General features: G+C 41.5%; 1 protein-coding gene across 4 annotated transcripts in view; it reads right to left on the reverse strand.

The window, feature by feature from the left end:
• The window catches only part of LOC144591964 (ELAV-like protein 2), a 96,020-nt gene that overhangs the window by 25,196 nt on the left and 47,794 nt on the right, over nucleotides 1-23,030 (reverse strand). For all 4 annotated transcript variants that reach the window (XM_078396050.1, XM_078396051.1, XM_078396049.1 and 1 more), the window contains one exon: nucleotides 12,131-12,284. In XM_078396050.1, the coding sequence (XP_078252176.1) occupies nucleotides 12,131-12,284 (154 nt within the window). The remainder of the gene's footprint in view (nucleotides 1-12,130; nucleotides 12,285-23,030) is intronic.

Genomic DNA, 23,030 nt, shown 5'->3' on the forward strand with positions numbered 1-23,030 from the left:
ACTACACTGGATAACTGGCTACAGAATCAGTAGGTTCTGATACAAAGTGTGTTACCTGATGTGAAAGAATTAAATATTGTCAGAAAGAGGCAACAAGGCTTAATCTGGACAGTAAACTGAACTGGTCCAGGGACACTGAGGCACTGTATAAGAAGGGACAGAGCAGTCTGTACTTTCTGAGGAAGCTCCGCTCTTTCAACGTCTGCAGTAAGATGCGGCAGATATTCTATCTATCGATGATGGCCAGTGCCATCTTCTATGCTATCATGGGCTGGGGTAGCAGAGCGAAGGCCATGGACGCCAACAGAATCACAAGCTCATCAGGGAAGCTGGCTCCATCCTGGGAGTGGAGTTGGATTCATTGGAGTTGGGCTTGGAGGGGACCATGCTCTTCAAACTGTGCAGCATCTTGTACATTACAGCTCACCCCCTCCATGACACACTGGTCAACCTGAAGAGCACCTTCAGCAACAGACTGGTTCCACTAAGATGCAGCACAGAACATCACAGGAGATCCTTTTTCCTTGTGGCTATCAAACAGTACAACCCCTCCCCTTTCGTTCGTGGGGTAGACCGACTGTCCTTTCCGCATCCCTATCCCAATCTTTGCACATGCCCAATCCTGGACTTTCCACTCGCCACTTTAATGTCATGTTTTATTTATCTTGCTGTGTTTTATGACTTGGCAGACCAATTTCGATCCTGGGATAAATAAAGTTCTATCGTATCGTATGTTGGAGTTCACCCAATCACTGGTACATTGGAGAAACGAAATACAGATTGAACAGCTGTTTTGTGGGAGCGCGCACACTCAACCCAGAGGGCAATTTTGAGCTGCCTGCTGATGGCCATTGTAAATTGCCCATCCCATTCTGATCTGGCTGAGGTTTGCAGCACTGTTTTATCCAGCCGCACTTCAATCAGAGGAGCACATCAACTTCTTTCTGAGGATGGCTGTCTGGAGTTCAGAGAATTCTAGCGTTTGAGATCACTGATTTTATTTGTAAGTCAAAAAAAAATGCACATGCTAGAAATCTGAAATAAAATAGAAAATACTGGGATGCTCAGAGGCATTTGCAGAGAGAAATAGTTCACGTTTCATGTGAGATTTTATTAGAACCAGCAGGTGAAATGACAAATATTGCACCCCCAGTTTCAAGAACTGGACTTTGAAAAATCTACATTTACTACATTCAAATTGCATACAATTTAATCATCCAAAGCAACTGGGTGACTGTTCCTATGTCAAGATCAACCATCAGCACCTCGTCAATTTGTTCCGATAAAATATACACTTTGCTACATATGCTATGAAATAGCAAAACAGACACAAAAACTGCACTTGCTGGAAGCTTGAGCAAACAGAAACAAACTGCTGGAGGAACTCAGGGGTTCAGGCAGCATTCTAGGAGGAAAATGGACAGGCATTTTGGATCAGGACCATTCTTCAGGCTGCTGGAGTAGATGGGAGATATTTGAAAGAGTGATAAGTGATGTGGATCTAGTTAAGGAGGGGTTGATTGACAGATGAGTCAAGTGCCAGTACTTAAATTATTGCATCGTATGGGAGGCGCATTCCCAATCTCGTTGTATCCCTGGGTACAATGACAATAAAGATATATTGTATTGTATTGTATTGTATTGTGTAGGAAGAGAAAAGATGAGATGGTGACCAGTACTGGAAATGGTAAATGAACAAGTCAAAACGTGCAAATGGGAGACCCAGAGCAGGGACAGATGGGCAACGAGTAAATAAATGGGAAATAGTACTGGGTAAATGGCACAGGGGAGGGGATAGAGAGGGGCGGGATGTCCCCTTCCTCCTCATTGAAACATAGAAAATAGGTGCAGGAGTAGGCCATTCGGCCCTTTGAGCCTGCACCGCCATTCAATATGATCATGGCTGATCATCCAGCTCAATAGACTGTACCTGCCTTCTCTCCATACCCCCTGATCCCTTTAGCAAAAAGGGCCACATCTAACTCCCTCTTAAATATAGCCAATGAACTGGCCTCAACTACCTTCTGTGGCAGAGAATTCCACAGACTCACCACTCTCTGTGTGAAGAAATGTTTTCTCATCTCGGTCCTAAAAGACATCCCCCTTATCCTTAAGCTGTGACCCCTGGTTCTGGACTCCCCCAACATCGGGAACAATCTTCCCGCATCTAGCCACTCCAACCCCTTAAGAATTTTATATGTTTCTATAAGATCCCCCCTCAGTCTTCTAAATTCCAGCGAGTACAAGCCCAGTCTATCCAGTCTTTCCTCATATGAAAGTCCCGCCATCCCAGGGATCAATCTGGTGAACCTTCTCTGTACTCCCTCTAAGGCAAGAACGTCTTTCCTCAGGTTAGGAGACCAAAACTGCACACAATACTCCAGGTGCGGTCTCACCAAGGCCCTGTACAACTGCAGCAGAACCTCCCTGCTCCTAAACTCAAATCCTCTTGCTATGAATGCCAACATACCATTCGCTTTCTTCACTGCCTGCTGCACCTGCATGCTTGCTTTCAATGACTGGTGCACCATGACACCCAGGTCACGTTGCATCTCCCCTTCTCCCAATCGGTGGTCACCATTCAGGTAATACTCTGCTTTCCTGTTCTTGCCGCCAAAGTGGATAACCTCACATTTATCCACATTATATTGCATCTGCCATGCATTTGCCCACTCGCCTAATCTATCCAAGTCACTCTGCAGCCTCCTAGCATCCTCCTCGCAGCTAACACTGCCACCCAGCTTCGTGTCATCCGCAAACTTAGAGGTTGCATTCAATTCCCTCGTCCAAATCATTAATATACACTGTAAATAACTGGGGTCCCAGCACTGAGCCTTGCGGTACCCCACTAGTCACTGCCTGCCATTCCGAAAAGGACCCGTTTATTCCTACTCTTTGCTTCCTGTCCGCCAACCAATTTTCTATCCACCTCAACACTGAACCCTCAATACCGTGTGCTTTAAGTTTGTACACCAATCTCCTATGTGGGACCTTGTCGAAGGCCTTCTGAAAGTCCAGATATAACACATCGACTGGTTCTCCCTTATCCACTCTACTAGTTACATCCTCGAAAAATTCTATAAGATTCGTCAGACATGATTTGCCTTTGGTAAATCCATGCTGACTTTGTCCGATGATTTCACCACTTTCCAAATGTGATGCTATCACATCTTTAATAACTGACTCTAGCATTTTCCCCACTACCGATGTTAGGCTAACTGGTCTATAATTCCCCGTTTTCTCTCTCCCTCCCTTTTTTAAAAGTGGGGTTACATTAGCTACCCTCCAGTCCTCAGGAACTACTCCAGAATCTAAAGAGTTTTGAAAAATTATCACTAATGCATCCACTATTTCTGAGGCTACTTCCTTAAGCACTCTGGGATGCAGCCTATCTGGCCCTGGGGATTTATCTGCCTTTAATCCATTTAATTTACCTAACACCACTTCCCGACTAACCTGGATTTCCCTCAGTTCCTCCATCTCATTAGACCCCCGGTCCCCCGCTATTTCCGGCAGACGGTTTATGTCTTCCTTAGTGAAGACAGAACCAAAGTATTTGTTCAATTGGTCTGCCATCTCCTTGTTCCCTATGATCAATTCACCTGTTTCCGACTGCAAGGGACCTACATTTGTCTTAACTAATCTTTTTCTCTTGACATATCTATAAAAGCTTTTGCAGTCAGTTTTTATGTTCCTTGCCAGTTTTCCCTCGTAATCTATTTTCCCTTTCCTAATTAAGCCCTTTATCCTCCTCTGCTGGACTCCGAATTTCTCCCAGTCCTCTGGTATGCTACTTTTTCTGGCTAATCTGTATGCTTCATCTTTTGTTTTAACACCTTCATCCGCACAGCTTTTTTTCTACTCGCCCTGCTTTTACTACTCGGTTCCTTTCCACTCCTCCACCAAATCATCCCCATCCTATACCATTCCAGGTCCCCCATCCTTTCTTCTATCCCATCTGCCCACTATCCACCCTATTGGGTCTACATTTCACTCCCCACTGCTGTTCGTAACAGATTATATCATTTGCTCCCTTTTACCTACTCCAGTTATCACCTCCAGCCTTGTTACTAACTCACCTTCTCACCACACATATCTGCTAATCAACCCCTCCTTGCCTGGATACCCCTATCACTGGTTAGCTCTTGCCCCAACCTTCCCTTCGTCTTGCAACCAGATATCTCCCATCTACTCCGTCAGTATGAAAAAGCATTTCAACCCAAAATACAGTTAATCAGTTCCCTGCACAGACACTGCCTGACCCGCCAAGTTCCTCCAGCAGTTTGTTTCTGGCTCATGAAACAGTAATCACTGATCTACAGCCAATATCATGAAACAAATTGGCATAAAGATGGATGAGGAAGATGATAATTATCTGATCATCATTCGGAAACAGGTTTCAAAATAAATGCTATCTTATACTGGAATATCCTATATTAAATTTTCTCAATCTTGTTTCTAACAAGCTGAAGTATTAGCATCAGTACAGCTCAACGTTGAAACATTTTGTACATTGAAGGATTAATTGGCACATACCAAGCGACTTTAAATTATGGAGAACCAACACAGCATAAGAAACAACATAGGAGCAAGATTAAATAGAATTATCAAAGCCAATACTTGTAAACTATTCTCGTGTGGCGTCCAGCCACTAAAGAAAACCAATTTGCACAAAGCTGGGAAATTGAACCGCTGAGGACGCCAGATTCTGCTGCAGATCAAGGACCTTGCACAGGTTTGTTGATAACCTTGATTTATCCACATCTAAGTATTTTGGAGAGCAGGGAAACAGCTCAAAACCTCCAACAATTATGAAATCACAGACCGCTTGCCACTTTTATTTCCTCTTCCAACCTTACCTCCTTAAAAGGAGAGAAAAAAGCAAATTCACAACTGCCCATCCTTTAGTTCTATTTACAAACCTCTGCAGGTAACGATCACATGCTTCCATCCTTGGCACATGTTCCCAGTGAAAGCCATTTCTCATGCCTAGTCTCATCCACTTACTCACACCCTCCAAAGGCCAAGCTTAACCACATGACACAGTTAAACCATTCATTGCCTATTCTAGCTCAATATAACATGTTCCTTCCACTGGAATCTAGAAAATTAAAAAATTCCAATTTCCTTCCCTCCATCCCATCCGAGGATCAAAACAGATGAGGAACATGAAACAACCAAAATGCTTGCCACAGCTGGTTTGCACTGCTACCTCACAACACCAGAGAACAGAATTCAATCCTGACTTTGGGTGGAGTTTGCTCATTCTCCCTTTGACCATTTGGATTTCCTCCCACATCCCCAAGAAATGTGGGTTTGCATGTTAATTGGCCTTGGTAAATTACCCAATAAGTAAGTTGTGGATGCCTCAGTGGGATAACATAGACTCAACAAACGATCAATGGTCACGTGGATTCTGTGGTCTGAAGGATGAAGTGCCACAAAGAAAGAGGGGAATGGTCCAGGTGTAAATAGACCTTGATTATGTTGGATGCTTTCCAGAGGCAGCGTGAAATGTAGATGGAGCCGATCGGGGGATACTTGTGGGATGAACTGGACTACATCCACAATTTTCTGCAATTCCTTGCGATCTTGGGCAAAGCAGTTGTCAAACCTAGCTGTGATGCATTCTGATAGGATGTATTCTTCAATGCATCTGTAGATGTTGGCAAAAGTCGATGAACTTCCTTCGTCTTCTTGGCCGTAGCGTCAATGTAATTGGTCCATGTCAAATTGTTAGTGATATTTACGCCTTGGAACTTGAAGGTCTCTACTATCTCCACATTTTCATCAATTATGCTGATTGGAACATGTGCATCTTGTTTCCTGAGGTCAATAACTAACTCCATCTTGTTGACCTCGAGGGAGAAATTGTTGTCTTGACACTATGCTACAAAATTCTCCACCGCCTTCCTGTACTCTGTCCCATCATTGTTCAATATCAAACCCACTGCGGCAGTGTTATCTGAAAATTTGTAAATGGCGTTAGAGCAGATTTCAGCTACATAGTCAAATCTATAGGGAGTGAAGGTCTGAGAACGCAGCCTTGCTATGCACGGGCATTGAGAATTATCGTGAAGGATTTCTTTTGTTGCCTATCCTCACTGATTGTGGTCTATGGGTCAGGAGGTCAAGGATCAGGTGGCAAAGAGCGCAGCCAACTGTTAGGTCCAGTATTTTAGAGATTGGCTTGGTTGGGATTATGGTGTTGAAGGCAGAGCTGGGGATCAATAAATAGAAGTCTAACATGGGTGTCCTTGTATCCAAGTGCCCCTGTAGATGGTGACCTAAGAACACTGAAAAAGTCTGGTCTACCCCAACAGCTGCTGACGACCTTCTACCGCTGCACCATAGAGAGCATCCTAACACATGGCATCTCTGTGTGGTATCTCAGCTGCACGGAGGCAGAGAGGAGAGCTCTTCAGCGGGTAGTCCACACAGCTCAGAGGACCATCGGAACACAGCTACCAGCCTTGGAGGGCATCAACAACACACGATGCCTCAGAAAAGCCACCAGCATCCAAAGACTTTTCACACCCCTGCAACAGTCTGTTTGAACATCTACCATCGGGCAGACGCTACAAGGCCTTCTATGCCCACACCTCCAGACTCAGGAACAGCTTCATCCCCAGGGCCATAGCTGCTATGAACCGGTCCTGCTGAGCCGGATGGTCACATCGCACAGTGCACCGGCACAGATCTACTTGCACTTTATTCGGTTTTAAAACTGTTCTAATTTGTCTCATTGGGTTGTTTAAATTAATACTGACTAGCTAATTAATTTATTGCATCATATGGGAGGCGCATTCCCAATCTCGTTGTACCCTGTACAATGACAATAAAGATATATTGTCTTGTATTGTATTGTATTATTTTGTGCGTGCAATGTCGACAACAGTGACTAGCCAGCAGCTGCAATCTAATCTTTATCCATTACTGTTTTGTATCAGCTCTGGTGCTACTAAACTGGATGCTCACCTAGAATATTTTGTATGTTCCCTATAGGAACAAATCACCAACTAACCAAACATTGTGATAGCACCTTCCTAAGGCATTAAGCCAAGAAAATCAGGAGCCTTGCAAAATCTTACAGGCCATACCTTATAGCTCTTGGAAGCACCAAGCACTATCAGTGTTTTGACCCATAGCTCAGGGTCTCAAAAACAAAGGAAAAGTTGAATGCTGCCAAATTAGTTAGCCAGAAAAGAAATGCATTATTTCTTCTTCCAATGGCACATTATCCACATAGATACTGAATTGCAGGATCACTTGAAAAATGATTTTGTTCAAACAATTTATTAAAGGAATGACTAACACATTCAAGATTCAATTGTTCTCTTCCAAGAACAATGCCTTCCATGGAACAGGAAGCCATGGGTCAATACTTACCCCATGAACAAAACTGTGTACAAGCAAACGTATCAGCTGAAAAATGAATCAATTATACAGGAGAATCATCTTATGACCAAGAGTTGATTTTCCCAAGAGTTGCTTAATCCATGAAATCCAAAGTTTTTATTTCCTACAATTCTATTCTAGATTTCATTTACTTGCATCACACATTAAAGGTGATAACAAGTAATCCCGACAGCTCCATTTTCTTGTGAAAATTATAATGCAACTCTTCCGTGAATAACATCTTGAGCACCTGAAAACTTTAATTGCAGGTATGCCTGCCCTACCATTTCCACAGCTCCTAAACAATTACCATGGCCAACCACATTTTAAAGAACCACCAGTTATTGATAAGTTTAAAACTAATATCTATTTTAATTTGGCATAAAAGTGAAACTGAGAGACTCCAACATTAAAAGGCAACTACAATATTAATTACAGTTTAAACATAGTACACTGATCAGCTTAAATAGCATACATAGTACATTGGTTGCAACATTTCATTTGCATTTATTTTTTAGCTCATTTTGTCTACATTTGGAGCACAGATCAACCTCCATATTTCCATGAACAAATCCTCCATCGCACAATGTTTAAGCCATGATAGGTCATGAATACCAAAAGGTTATGCGTTATAATTTGGAAACCCATTCCATTATCCAAATTTCTTTTAAAATACCATTGTTCTTTCACAGGTCATCCAAATACACTTTTTTTTTAGTTTAATTTAGAGATACAGCATAGAAACAGGCCCTTCAACCTACCAAGTCCTCACCGACCAACGATCACCCATACACTACACACTACGGGCATTTTAAATTACAGAGGCCAATTAACCTAGAAACCTGCATGTCTTTGGAATGTGGGAGGAAATCCGAGCACCTGGAGAAAACCCACAGTCACAGGGAGAACATGCAAACTCTACACAGACAGCACCCAAGGTCAGGATTAAACCCTGGTCTCAGGCGCTGTAAGGCATCAACTCTACCACTGTGCCAGCCATAGTTAGTCCATTGTTTTGTCCCAATGGAGTGCCTTCACTTTCTTGGAAAATGGCATTTAAAAAAGCACATATTTTGAAGGAGGCAGTAAATTCAGATATTTAAGGTGACAGCAATTCCACAGGCAACCTTGAGCAAGCCAAATACATTTTGTATGCGGATAAGTCCCCTGCAAAAAATGGGATGAGCTGTGCTGCAACAAATGTTTCATTAGGTGGTCTCAAGAAATAGAAAAATTCATTTGTGCAATGGGTCAATACAATCTACAGAATTTCAAACCATTTCAGAAAGGAAATGCACTTTAGTAAAACACAAATAATCTATAATCACACCATTTAGAAATCCCGATGGTTCAGCATCAACCTCACCAACTGATGTCCCCACACTTCCCCAAAGCTCACCAGTCCCTGCTTTCCAAGACCCAGTCTTGGTCCCTGTGTGGCTTTGAAACTTTGAAACAATATTACACCCTGTAATATTGTGCAACTTAAATCTGAAAAAATGTGTTCCAATAGTCTGCCAATCCAGCACCAAAGGCATTACATTCAAGCAAATTACCTGCACAAATCAATGCAAAGATTTACTACCTTGTTTCACAGGGTTTCTATTCTTCATCACTAGCAATAAACTTTTTTACAGGAAATGGATGCAGCCCGAGATTTTCTTTTAAGACAGAAATCAATCACAATATTTATATTAAACCCAACCTCAACATATTAGATAATCATTTACCCAGAAGCTGAAAACCAAACCAGCCTTTCATTACTAACTTTCTATCGTCAATATTATCCACTTATACATATTTCATACTGTTAGAATCCTCAGCTCACCCACTCAAAATCCAAAGATGCAAATTTTAATGCATTCAAAATCTGAGCCAATATACTAGTGTTGGTCGAGATTAACAAGATTTAGTAATCAATTGCATTGTGCACGTCCAACAGAAAAATCATGGAAGTGTGCCATTGACAAATTGAGTCATGGCTCTGATACAAATGAAAAACAAGACCTCCATCACTGATGTCCGAATTCAAATACGAATCTGTTTTATCATCAACTATCCTACATGCTAGGTCAATTACTTTCGGTAACATTATTCTTACAATTGATTTATGTTTATGTCAAGAGCCATTAAGTGTTTAAGAGTTACTTTGTTAGATTAGCAATATAAATGTACAGGTGCTCCTCAACTTACGATGGGGTTACGTTCTGAGAAACCCATCGGAAACCGAAAATATCGTAAGTTGAAGTGCATTGAATACACGTGATCACGTGGCCGGAAGCGAGCTATGGCTCACTACAGGTCGCTGCCGTTTGCACCATCGCAAAGTCGAAATATTGTAAGTCGAAGCATCGTAAGTCGGGGAGCATCTGTATTACTCAAAGATAGGTAGGTATGAAAGAGACCCCCTTGGAAATAGAAACCATAATATGCAGACAAGGTCACCACCACATGAAAAGTGAATATTTATTTGGACGGAGTTGTGCGTTTGTGCAGAAGGGTTTGATCTGTATTTAGCTTTAAAATTAACTGCTCACAATACATTAAGGGAATCCAGTATGAACATATTCACTCCCCATAATGTTTGGGACGAAGACCCACCATTTATTTATTTGCCTCTGTACTCCACAATTTGAGATTTGTAATAGAAAAAAAAAAATCACATGTGGTTAAAGTGCACATTATTAAAATCTGACAAAGGTCATTTTTGTACATTTTGGTTTCACCATGTAGAAATTACAGCAGTGTTTATACATTTTCCCCCCATTTCAGGGCACCATAATGTTTGGGACACAGCAATGTCATGTAAATGAAAGTAGTTATGTTTAGTATTTTGTTGCATATCCTTTGCATGCAATGACTGCTTGAAGTCTGCGATTCATGGACATCACCAGTTGCTGGGTGTCTTCTCTGGTGATGCTTTGCCAGGCCTGTATTTAACCATCTTTAGCTTATGCTTGTTTTGGGGGCTAGTCCCCTTCAGTTTTCTCTTCAGCATATAAAAGGCATGCTCAATATGGTTCAAATCGGGTGATTGACTTGTCCACTCAAGAACTGACCATTTTTTAGCTTTGAAAAACTCCTTTGTTGCTTTAGCAGTATGTCTTGCTGTCGAATGACTGCCCGCTAATGAGCTTTGAGGCATTTGTTTGAACTTGAGCAGATAGGATGTGTTTGTACACTTCAGAATTCATTATGCTACTACCATCAGCAGTTGTATCATCAATGAAGATAAGTGAGCCAGGACCTTCAGCAGCCATACATGCCCAGGCCATAACACCCCCACCACTGTGCTTCACAGATGAGGTGCTATGCTTTGGATCTTGGGCAGTTCTTTTTCTTTATTATAGAGAGAATTCTTCAGGCATCAGCTGTGGTCTTCCTTGGCCTGCCAGTCCCTTAGCGATTAGTAAGCTCACCATTGCTCTTTCTTAATGTTCCAAACAGTTGATTTTGGTAAGCCTAAGGTTTGGCTGAACTCTCTATAACAGTTTTATTCTTGTTTCTCAGTCTCATTATGGCTTCTTTGACTTTCATTGGCACAACTTTGGTCCTCAAACAGCAATAAAGGTTTCCAAAGGTGATGGAAAGACTGAAGGAAAGACGGTGCTGAGAGTTCTCTTATACCTGCATTAAGGGGGCAATTAAACACACCTGGGCAATTACAAACACCTTTGAAGCCATGTGTCCCAAACGTTATGGTGCCCTGAAATGGGGGGCTATGTATAAACACAACTGCAATTTCTACGTGGTGAAACCAAAATGTATAAAAATGGCCTTTAATAAAATCTGACAATGTGCACTTTAACCACATGTGATTTTTTCTATTATAAATCTCAAATTGTGGAGTGCAGAGGCAAATAAATAAATGATGGGTCTTTGTCCTACACATTATGGAGAGTACTGTATAAATCCATACATCTTGCCAATTGTACTGTCAACATGCTAGATTTTTAACCTGGAATATCTGTAGTTCAAACCGTCCCCACCAGATTTAGACAATAGACAATAGGTGCAGGAGGAGGCCATTCGGCCCTTCGGCCCTTCGAGTCAGCACCACCATTCAATGTGATCATGGCTGATCATTCTCAATCAGTACCCCGTTCCTGCCTTCTCCCCATACCCTGACTCCCCTATCCTTAAGAGCTCTATCCAGCTCTCTCTTGAATGCATTCACCAGATTTAGAAGATCTGAACACCTAAAATTTGGCTTTGTGAACAATATTTCTTCCCATCTGCATTGCAGAATGTAAATGGTTTAGTCTACCAATTCTGTCCATGTTATACTCTACATACTGTTACCTATCTGCGCTACCCAGACTTGCTACTACAACATAAACAGTTCTGTTTAAGGTGGCTTTAGTGCCAAACTTTTACATTTGTTTCACATTCCAGTTAAATTTAAAAGCACATTAACAGCACAATAAGGATTAGAACTGCATCCTCTACAGTAGATTTGAAATAAAGATTATAACCACTTTAAATTTATTACTTCACCATGCGTGAAAGCATAGTTCAAACCTGCACCTCTAGGATGGGAACTGACTCAAGTTAGAGAGAGCTCTTAAATCTATTTCTGCTCATGCATATTTATGAACAATTCCAGCAGAAAATTAAATTTTCTAGCCCAAATCTCTCAACCTTTGACAGGTTCTGGAGGCATGTTATCAGCAAACGAAGAGTTTCACAACCTGCAGCCTTAAAAGATGAACAGAAATGGGCGCACACTTACCAGTAACCTGGTCCACGAGAATCCTTGAGGTAATTATACGTCCATATTGGGTGAAAAGCTGCTCCAGTTCTTTTTGCGACATCGTTTTTGGGAGCCCACTGACATACAAATTTGCATCTCTGATGGAAGCAGAACTAGGACGGGCATAAGAAACCTGAAGAAAAATAATTTTTAAATTTGATGTAAATATCCAAGCATTGTTCTAGCAAGTCCAATATTCATTTGACAGGTGACTTTGCACAAAAGTCAAGCACATCTAGAATTCATTAGTACAAATAGATATGCTGCAAATAAATCACCTTTAACTTTCATAAAATTAAGAGTAAAAAAACATGCAAATGATCATTTAGAAGTGGATCATCATGTACAAAAAGTGCACCTTTTGCAATTCAGGTCTGAACCAATACTGCAACAAATGGCCATAGATAGCATCTTGTGAAACCATGCATTTATTTTTTTTAAATATACGCCTCCAAAATCCATCGAGCCATAATCCAGCTACGAGCCACTAGAACATCGATTAGCAGCATTTTTCTGATCTTGTGTGATCACCACCAGTACATCAGTGGTGGTTGTGACTTATGGATGAGAGTCAACATTTCTGCAACACACCCATTACTGCAATAGAAACAAAATGCTATCAATGCTCATGTCAGGCATCATCTGTGGAGAAAGGAAACAAAGTTAATAAGCGAGTTCGGTATCTCAACTGAGCATGGGCTGGTCATAGGTTGCAGGAGCTAAACATTCTCGCCGGCTGCTTTGCTGCGTGTATACAGACCTGCGATTCACCCGTATTTTCCAGTTTTGCTTCGTAGATGTAAGAAAATACTGCTTTAAAAAATATTAGGTGCATTAATGGTCAATTTGTACAAGACTGCGATGATTTTGTAAGTTTTATTGCTTTATGCTTCAGTGAATGAGCGAGATCATGACGATTTTCTTTTGCATCGTAACTTGTACTGGAGCTGCTCCTCAAGCGGGAATATGTCACACTTCCCAAACCATGAGTTATTCTTGGTTTTCCGGATTGTCAGCGATGCAAAAGAAAAACAAACGTTTGAGGGAATGAATTGCTGCTTTGTGCGGGCAGAATGTCAATGGATGACCACTGTAAAGTTGAAGCATGCTGTTCGTGCAGCGATTAGACAGCTGCAGAGGTCAGCATCCAGCGGAGCGGTTTGTTTGATCAAACCCTCCCTATAATATCACCCGGTAGGGTCTCGACCTGAAACATCAGCCATTCCTTCTTTCCAGAGATGCTGTCTGTCCCGCTGAGTTACTCCAGCATTTTGTCTATCTTCGGTGTAAACCAGCATCTGCAGCTCCTTCTTACACGTTAAAAAATCCCCACGCTTGGTGCTTCATTGCGGGTTACAGAGCTCCCTCCCACCCCAGGCAATGTCATTTGTGCTGCCGCCCAGAGGAGACACGGCGCTGCACAAACTCGCCCTCATTCCACCCCGATGCCGCTCCCGGGGTTGACGGTGCCAGCAGAGGCTGTGGTCGCCAGTGCTGGCTCCCTGTAGATTGTTGTCTGGGTCTTGCTCCCTCAAACACAACCCCGCTGCACGTTTCCAATAGCAACACCTGTAACCTGACGGAGCGGCACCCGACAGGTATTTGCTCGCCTGTCCCGGGGACCACTCTCACAGCAGCGCTGGCTGTGAGGATTGAGCCTGTCGGTTTTTCTTTTGCATCGCCGACAATCCGGAAAACCAAGAATAACTCGTGGTTTGGGAAGTGCAACATATTCCCGCTTGAGCAGCAGCTCCAGTACATGTTACGATGCAAAAGAAAATCGTAACGATCTTGCTCACTCACTGAAGCTTAAAGCAATAAAACCTACCAAATCATTGTAGTCTTATACAAATTAACCATAAATACACCTAATTAATATTTTTTAAAGCAGTAGTTTCTTACCTCAACGAAGCAAAACTGGAAAATACGGATGAAACTCAAGTCTGTCTACCTGCAGCAAAGCAGCCAGTGAGAATGTTTAGCTCCAGCGACCTATGACCGGCGCATGCCTAGTCGAAATACCAAACTCGCTTATTGCCTCTTTAGGGTTTTGTTTTGCACTGATATCGTTTCTAATGCATTGAACTTTTTTTATTTATATATTATACGAGTACCATGTTTACAGGCTTATGTTGCTACAAGAATTTCATTGTGCCTTTTTCAGTACATATGACAATTAATCACTTGACATTACTGACTCAATGTTAACTCGTCTGTAGAGATGCTGCCTGGCCTGCTGAGTATTTCCAGTATTTTGTCGTATTTCAGATTTAATTTTGGATGCTGAAGAGCAACTTTTTGCTTTTCAACATCCATTACTATAATCAGGCTTGGGATATATTTTGTTCTGAAGACAGAATCTATCAGTGTTAAATAAATGAAACCCTGAAGGTAGATAGATGCTGGAATTGCTCATCTAGTATAGAGAGAATTTCATGGCATAAAATCAAGCCTCAAAATACAGGGATGAAGTTCTCATAGGTTATTTTTATTTTTATAAACCTTCTTACAAAATATCATGGTCATATATTAGCAAATTTTAGACTAGATTTTTTCCTTCAGTTTTTAAATGAAGTCAAAAACCAATCCTTCAGTTGTGCGACTTGTGAATTAATTTTACATCAGCGCAGGCCAGTCAGACACACTCACAGGGGGTCAAAAATAAAGGTTTAAAGTTTCCATATGGAAATTTAAGTGTTCTCATCTGGATCACAAGAATTCTGGAAAGAGCATCATATTCTGCAGTAACGTTTCAACTTCATTATTTTCGTATACGATTTACTTTATACAAACGTTCAATGAATAGGGAGAAGGCAGGTTATGGGGAGAAGGCAAGAGAATGGGTTAGGAGGGAGAGAGATCAGCCAAGATTGATTGATGGAGTAGACTTGATGGGCCAAATGGCTTAATTCTGCTCTTTTATTTATGATTGTATGATCTTATGAATCGTGAAATGCAGAGACATTAACAATATTATTACAAACTCATTTATAAAATTTTTATTTATAAATATGTCAAAAAAGAGACCAACTGAAAATATAACAAGGATGGTCAGGGATTTTGACTTGTAAACTGGTGGACTAATCTAAGCATAAACTACTTCCATAAACTAAATATTACTTGCCACACCCTCTCCCTACCAGGATTGTTTGCATACTTCACTGCTCTAAAACACTAACAAAATAAATTATTAATGTTCTGATGTTATTGAATGAGAATACTGATAAGACAACATGGGATAGTAAAATGGTTGATTTACTGGGAAAAGATGCAAGCGATCTTAACAATTGATACAGAAAAGGAATTTTTTAAGTAAGCCCCCAATAATAGTTTGCATGTAGTCAGGCATGAGACTTTTGTTTAATAATACATTTAGAATACACTTCTAAAAATGCATCATACTTTCAGTCAGTTCAAACCTCCTGTCTGCCAACTCGTGTTTTGGTTCAAATACAACCACAGAATCAAACTGACAAGCAAATACTCTGGCCTACCACTTAAGCACCAGCTTCCAGTCCAATCACTTCCACTCTTGACCCATGCCATCTCATGCATCAAGACCGTCTACTCAAACCTTACTGTGTTAGGGTTCCTGGTTTATCAACAATTAATATTATAAAATAGTTCCACTCTTCTTTCCGCTGCCTTTTGTTGCAAGTTCTGTTTCTCTCATTCTGGCCTTTATATTAGCACTTATCATTTCATCCAGCTTTCTGGATGTCCAAGATCATTCAATTCTTTGCAAATTCTCAGCCATTAATGTTTTTGTTAATCTTTTACTGAAGCAGAAGTCACCATTTTTTGGCACAGTTTCTGGATTGAAGCATTAAGTTGAGAAGATACCCCATTTTTGTATTCATAGTTTGAAGATCTGGTAGCAAAAATAAAATTCTGGAACAAAAGGACTAACCAAACTTTTGGGAGTCAACAGAAGCAGAATGTTGGAAATACTCATGGTAGGCACCGTCTGTTAAGCAAGAAACTCAAGCTTCCTTTTATTACCTTATGTCTGAAAGGATCACCATTTCAATGACCTACAAGTGTCCAAAAAAGCACAAGGTAATCATATTCTGAATCATTTATGCAAGATGAGTTATTATTGAGTTAAATTTAGACCAAGGTGGTAACATGGCAGATGCAGAGAGACAGAAGCCATTTATTGTCAAGAGAATTATAGCACAGCAGTTTTTACATAAGATCAAAAAAGCCAGGGTATAAAAATTAAGAAAAGACAAAAAATGATTGAGTAAACTAGAGTTACTCCAGCAATTTGTCTTACCTTGGTAAACCAGCATTTCCTTGTTTCTAGAAAAATAATTAAACTCTTAATGAGAGCTCTTAATGATAGCAGAGTCAGGGGGTGCGGGGAGAGGGCAGGAGCGGGGTACTGATTGTGAATGATCAGCCATGATCACATTGAATGGCGGCGCTGGCTCGAAGGGCCGAATGGGCCTACTCCTGCACCTATTGTCTAGCATTGTTCTGCAAGGATATTGCAACACATCTTTGCATTATTGGAAATGTAGTCAGCATAGCTTTATGCATGGGAAATCCTGTCTGACCAATATAATTGCTTTGTTTAATGAAATGATGCCTATGAAGATTGATAAGGGCAGAGCAGTAGATGTTGGCTAGATGGACTTCAGTAAGGCCTTTGATAAGGTATCCTGTGATAGGCTGGTCTGGAAGGTTAGATCACATGGGATCCAGGATAAGCTAACCAATTAGATACAAAACTGGCTTGAATTTGGGAGACAATGGGCAGTGGTAGAGGGTTATATAAGAAAATAACTGCAGATGCTGGTACAAATCGAAGGTATTTATTCACAAAATGCTGGAGTAACTCGGCAGGTCAGGCAGCATCTCGGGAGAGAAGGAATGGGTGACATTTCGGGTCGAGACCCTTCTTCAGACATGTCAGGGGGGCAGGACAAAGGAAGGATATAGGTGGAGACAGGAAGATAGAGGGAGATCTGGGAAGGAGGAGGGGAAGGGAGGGACAGAGGAACTATCTAAAGTTGGAGAAGTCGATGTGCATACCACTGGGCTGCAAGCTGCCCAGGCGAAATATGAGGTGCTGTTCCTCCAATTTCCGGTGGGCCTCACTTTGGCACTGGAGGAGGCCCATGTCGCAGCGCCACCACAGCCTCCGAAGGCAGCCAGCTCCGCAGATGGTAAGTCCGGTCCGCAGGCTCTGCAAACCAGAGCCCCAGGTGGTCCCAGCTGGAGGCCGCCAGCTCCAGGTATTTGGCCGATGGTAGGCCACAGCGGGAACGGAGACACCACCCAGAAAAAAAGGTTGGGTCTCCATTCGGAAGAGACAATTTTACAGTTCTTCCCCCCCCCCCCCACACATAGTACACAACCACAAAAAAGACATCACATCTAAACACTACAATTAAGACAAGAAACAACAAACACAAAAGGCAAACGGACTGCAGGTGAGCCGCAGCTGCTGCGCAGCGCCGCCACTTAATGTATGGAGGAAGACTACTATTTGTACAAAACAAATACCAATCAGGACTGATGCAACACAACAATGGAATGGGCAGTAAAACAGGAAGTGGGAGAGAAACAAAAAGCAAGTGTGCAGACAAAATATGCTAAAGCAAGAAATGTGTAAAAGAGCACGATTTAAACAATTTTCATCAAGAATAAACAGACCTGAATACTAGCCAAAGACCATATACAGTAAGCCCTTGTTTTAACAATTCCCTTTATAACGGATTTTGGCTACAGCAGATGGACCTACTGATGCCACCCCTGGCTCACAAGGAGCACCAGCAACCCTTTCTTCACCCATCACACGGTCCGCTTGACGTGGCTGTTGTTCATAAGATCTTAAGTGATAGGAGCATAAATGGGCCATTCGCCCATCAAGTCTACTCACCATTCAATCATGGCTGATGTATTTCTCCCCCCTCACCACATTCTCCTGCCTTCTCCCAATAACCTCTGACACCTGTACTAATCAAGAATCTATCTATCTTTGCCTTAAATGTATTCACTGACTTGGCCTCCACAGCTGTGGCAAAAAAATCCACATATTCACCACCCTTTGACTAAAGAAATTCTTCCTCATCATCCTAAAATAATGCCCTTTAAGTCTGAGGCTATGAGCTCTAGTCCTAGACTCTCCCACTAATGGAAACATCCTCTCCACATCCACTCTATTCAAGCCTTTCACTATTCTGTATGTTTCAGAGGTCCCCCCTCATTTTTTTTTAAACTCTAGCGAGTACAGGCCCAGTTCTGTCAAACAATCATCATATGTTAACCTACTCATTCCTGGAATAATTCTTGTAAACCTCCTCTGGACCCTCTCCAGAGCCAGCACATCCTTCCTCAGATATGGTGCCCAAAATTACTCACAATATTCCAAATGCAGCCCGACCAGCTCCTTTTGAGCTCAGCATCACATCCCCGTTTTTGTATGCAAGCCCTCGCGAAATAAATGCAGCATTGTGTTTGATTTCTTTTCTACCGATTTGACTTGCAGATTAACTTTTTGTGAATCCTGCACCAGCACTCCCGTCCCTTTGCACCTTCAATTTCTGGATTCTCCCCATTTAGAAAATCATCTACACCTTTATTCCTACTACCAAAATGCATGACTCCCGACTTTGCTATACTCTATTCCATCTGCCACTAATCTACCCACTTTCCCAACCTGTCCAAATCTTTCTGTTGTGGCTCACGCTGTTGCCCTGGCCGTGAGCGCTTTCTACATGCTGCCACCTCCAACAGGACACGCTTGGTCACCATGGGGCTCCCTCCCCTCTCCCCAGGTGCGGCTTCTTTCTTAGTTTTGAACACCCCCTCACCTCCCATCACTGTCTCTCTCCCCCTCCCCCCGCCACCACTTACGCCTCCTTCCTCAGAGTTGCTGACATACTCCACCTTGAAAGATGTTGGCGACTGCAGGGGAGAAGGAGGCGGTGGTGGTGGAATGGGCAAAGTGAAGGAAGAAGCGGCAGCTGGCGAGAGCGTGTCACAGACCCGCAGTGGCTGAGCGCATTTTGGCGGTTGCAGCGGCCTGAAGAAAGTGCTGCTGGCCAGGGGCTACCCGCGAGAAGCAACAATAACCGCTTCAACTGGACTGTGGGATAGCTGGTGAAGAAGGGCTCGCTGGTGGAGTCCAGTTGCATCAGAGCCTAGTTTTAAGGTGAAACGACACAAAGTGCTGGAATAACTCAGCAGATTGAATCAGTCTTAAGGATCCCAACATTACCTACCCATATTCTCCAGAGATGCTGGCCGAGTTGCTGAGCTACTGTGCGTCATTTTGTGTATTAGCCATCATCTGCAGTTCTTTATTTCAACTACAATAATAATAATAATACCTTACTCTGCCATGGCGGACACTCGGCAATAACAGACATAATTTCTTCCCCCCCCCCCATAGTTCATTATAGCAAGGGTTTACTGTAGTTAATAAATGTCATTTTTTGAGATAAACTAATAAATACTTCAACGTGTAATAATTGGATATGTGCATTGATGCTTCAAGTCTCAAATGTTTCCGAACATTTTACTAGAATATTCAAATGAAGTTTCAAGGTTTAACAGTAACAAGTGTTTTTTGTAATCTGGAAAATGCACTGCAGTTGCTCACGTAGGCTATTCTAACTTCATCTCCCAAACGTGCTATCTTACCACTGAGGTCAAAGGTGGCATCTGTGAATTCCCCACCAGGTCTCACACTATTCTTATTAGGAAATACACTGCTGGTCCAAACCCTGGCACTACACCCATCATTTCATAAGAACATCAACAGTTCAAGGTAACTCACCATCTTTGGAGTGCAATAAACCTGATCTTGACAGCAATGCTCAGTTATTGTAACAAAAAATGTTGCAAGAAATATATATAGCTCTACAATCTAAAGATTCTCCACAAATTTGAACTCGTTAATTTTCAGGTAAGATTATGTTGAATAATGGACAAAAGTCCAAGTGAATCAAGCATTGGCCTTCTGCACATCCCAAACCACATGTAATTTTATAACCATCTCATTACTATTGGAAACAGGAACTTAACGGGAGAAGTCAATTTCTTGCCTGCTTCCCACTGAATTATGCTCTAGAATAAGAATCTCAGCTTTGACATGCCAATTGATAATTTCCATACCATTCATTGGAACAAAATTCCACATTCAAGAAACAAAACAAAATTACCTCCGTGTTGAACTTTCATAACATTAGCTCCTAGTTCTAGATTCTACATGTTGCTTTTAGGGCTGGGTGTGGCATGGTAAGGAAAGTATCATTAATAACTAGCTTGTCAAGTCCCCTTAGAAAATGTTTCACTGAGGTTACTCATTCCAAACTCCAGGGCGAAGAGTGCCATTCTGCACAACTAATTTGTTTACACTTCTAAATTACTAATGCAGTTAAATGTCTTATTCTCTGTAGGAGCACAACCAATTCTGGAAATTTAGCTTCATCATTTAGATAATATTATGCATATCCATCCTTCTCAAAGAGAATAAATTCTTTTTCCTCTCATACAAGATGTCAGCCATCTTTTTCTCAAACTTAAAACTGGTATTCATCCCTTGGCAGCCTAACATAACATTAATCTGTGGCTGCAGTAGTGTTTGTGAAAGACCCATTCAATGACATAGCCAAAGAGAGCAGGCACTCAAGTGGATATTTCAACAGCAGGATGGATATAAACAGAAACTCCAGTTCAATGAGGGAAACTAGAAGTACAGGAATTGTACTGGAACTTAAAATTGGAAGAATGCATGCTACGCAGTACCAGCCATCAGTACCTGAAGTAACGGGGTGTGTGGTGTCAAAAGAGAGTTAGATAGAGCTCGTAGCGCTAGCGGAATCAAGGGGTATGGGGAGAAGGCAGGAACGGGGCACCGATTGTGGATGATCAGCCATGATTACATTGAATGTAATCATGTAACATCAGTACCTGGAGTAACAGGGTGTGCGGTGAGGGGAAACTCGACGGTAGGCAGGCTTATAACTACCATTGTTTAATGGTTTATGGCACTGGCCAGTCACTACATTAAAGCAACAAAAAATAAAGGATAGACTGGAGTCCATAATAGAAAAATTGATGGACTGAACAAAATGGCCCAATGTCATTTTACAAAAGGCAATTTTTGAAAACACACCAAATATTGTGGGGGGAAAAAGTCAAAGTTTAACTATTTAAATATGTGTTGATTCTTAAAACAGGATGAATGGCTGGTTCAAATTATTGGATTAGGGGCTGAGAGTTTAAAATCACTTTCTGGCTATGTGCAATTTATGGCTCTTATTAAAAAGGTTTGACATGCAAAAAGTGCTGCCATTGTTTTTGCCACGTGTTCAAAACTGCTGATTGATTCTAATGATAATCAACAGAACTACTAAACTGTTCTTAAATATTCTGGAATATAGATTATATGCAAGTAAAACCTCAATAGTTTTATATGTAGTTGAAATGTTACCCTCGGTAAAATCCATCTTTTGGTGATTTTTGTACTCAATCTTTCCATTAAGGTTAAAAAAAACAATTCCCACCACATAGTATTTTGCAACTCCCAAGACAGAAGAAAATCCTGATGGGGCTTGTGCATGAGATGGCGGTCTTAATCTAAAAATTGGGGGTGGGGGGGTGGGGAGAAACTTGGATAAAGCAGATAGCCTTATCCTGACTACTTTCTTTAGCTTGCTGTAAGGGATCAGGTAAATACATGTCTGACCTTTTAATTTGGGCCAAACTGCTCGTCTGACATCTGGTCTTGGATGAGCTGAAACTTTCTCCATCTAAATAGTAAAAAGTTTAAAGCCATCATTTTCAGCCTTTGGCTGAAACAACTGTGTACTCATCACAAACCACATTTCTCTCACATCACACACCATCCCCACCAAACCACACCCCAAATGAGCCAGCAATTAACAATGCCCAAATCAAATTTGCTATTTGGCATCCAGAACACAGCTTTCGATTGAATATCCTCTCCATGACCAAAACTACCTATTCTGCCTCTAACACTGCATGCCTCACCCAATACCCAAAATCCTTAATTTTATCCTTCAATGGTTTACTGGAGTAAAGATAAGCCAATGTGAATATCTGCTGCCCAGAGCAAAACCACTCGTATCCAATCCTGGTACCCCAATTGACCTACTTCTGCTCTGTTACCTAATTTAAAAATAAATTGCTTTATTTAGTCACTGCTTCATTTCTTCCCCATCAGTAACAGAACAGAAAAGCACAGCACAGAAACAGGCCCTTTGGTCTTCTGGTAATTTTTACTAATGTTACTTACTGATGGTTGTGCCAAAATTAAAATGATAATCTGCATTCTCCCACCTCCCAGTGTACTTCACTGACGACAAGGCCAGCTACTCTGATCAAAATTTCCCAGTAAAATGCTCCACTCCCTCCTGCATCGTTGGACTACTTTATATTTTTCAGCAATTCCTTTGGATATTTCTGGAGTATCTTTGGATGTTCACCCTGCACAAAAAGGTACAATACCAAGTTACTTGCACCCCGTTCCTTCCTCTTCCCACCCCCCAAATAAATATATTTGTGCACAAATGGTTATTCAATAATGAAAGCTCCAAACAAAACTTTATTTCTGTCAAAATGTTGATATAATTCATAGGAACGTGGGTTCTGTTTTTAAACCAAGCTTCACACTAAATAGCAGTAATATTTTCTGAAGTATCGGCTTTGGGGAGTATTTCCCTAGACAGAGGTAGCTACAGTCCAAGATACCAAGAAGAGATAAGTGTAACATGGCAGGACATGACCCAAGCACAGAACATTCAAACTGAATGAAAACTAAAAATTAGTAATGAATCCATGTCTAGTCTTCCCTATGCCCCCTCAAAAGCCCGGAAATTGTTTTTTTGAAGAAATAAAC

Source organism: Rhinoraja longicauda, chromosome 3 (genome assembly GCF_053455715.1).
Source record: "Rhinoraja longicauda isolate Sanriku21f chromosome 3, sRhiLon1.1, whole genome shotgun sequence".
Taxonomy (NCBI): Eukaryota; Metazoa; Chordata; class Chondrichthyes; order Rajiformes; family Arhynchobatidae; genus Rhinoraja; species Rhinoraja longicauda.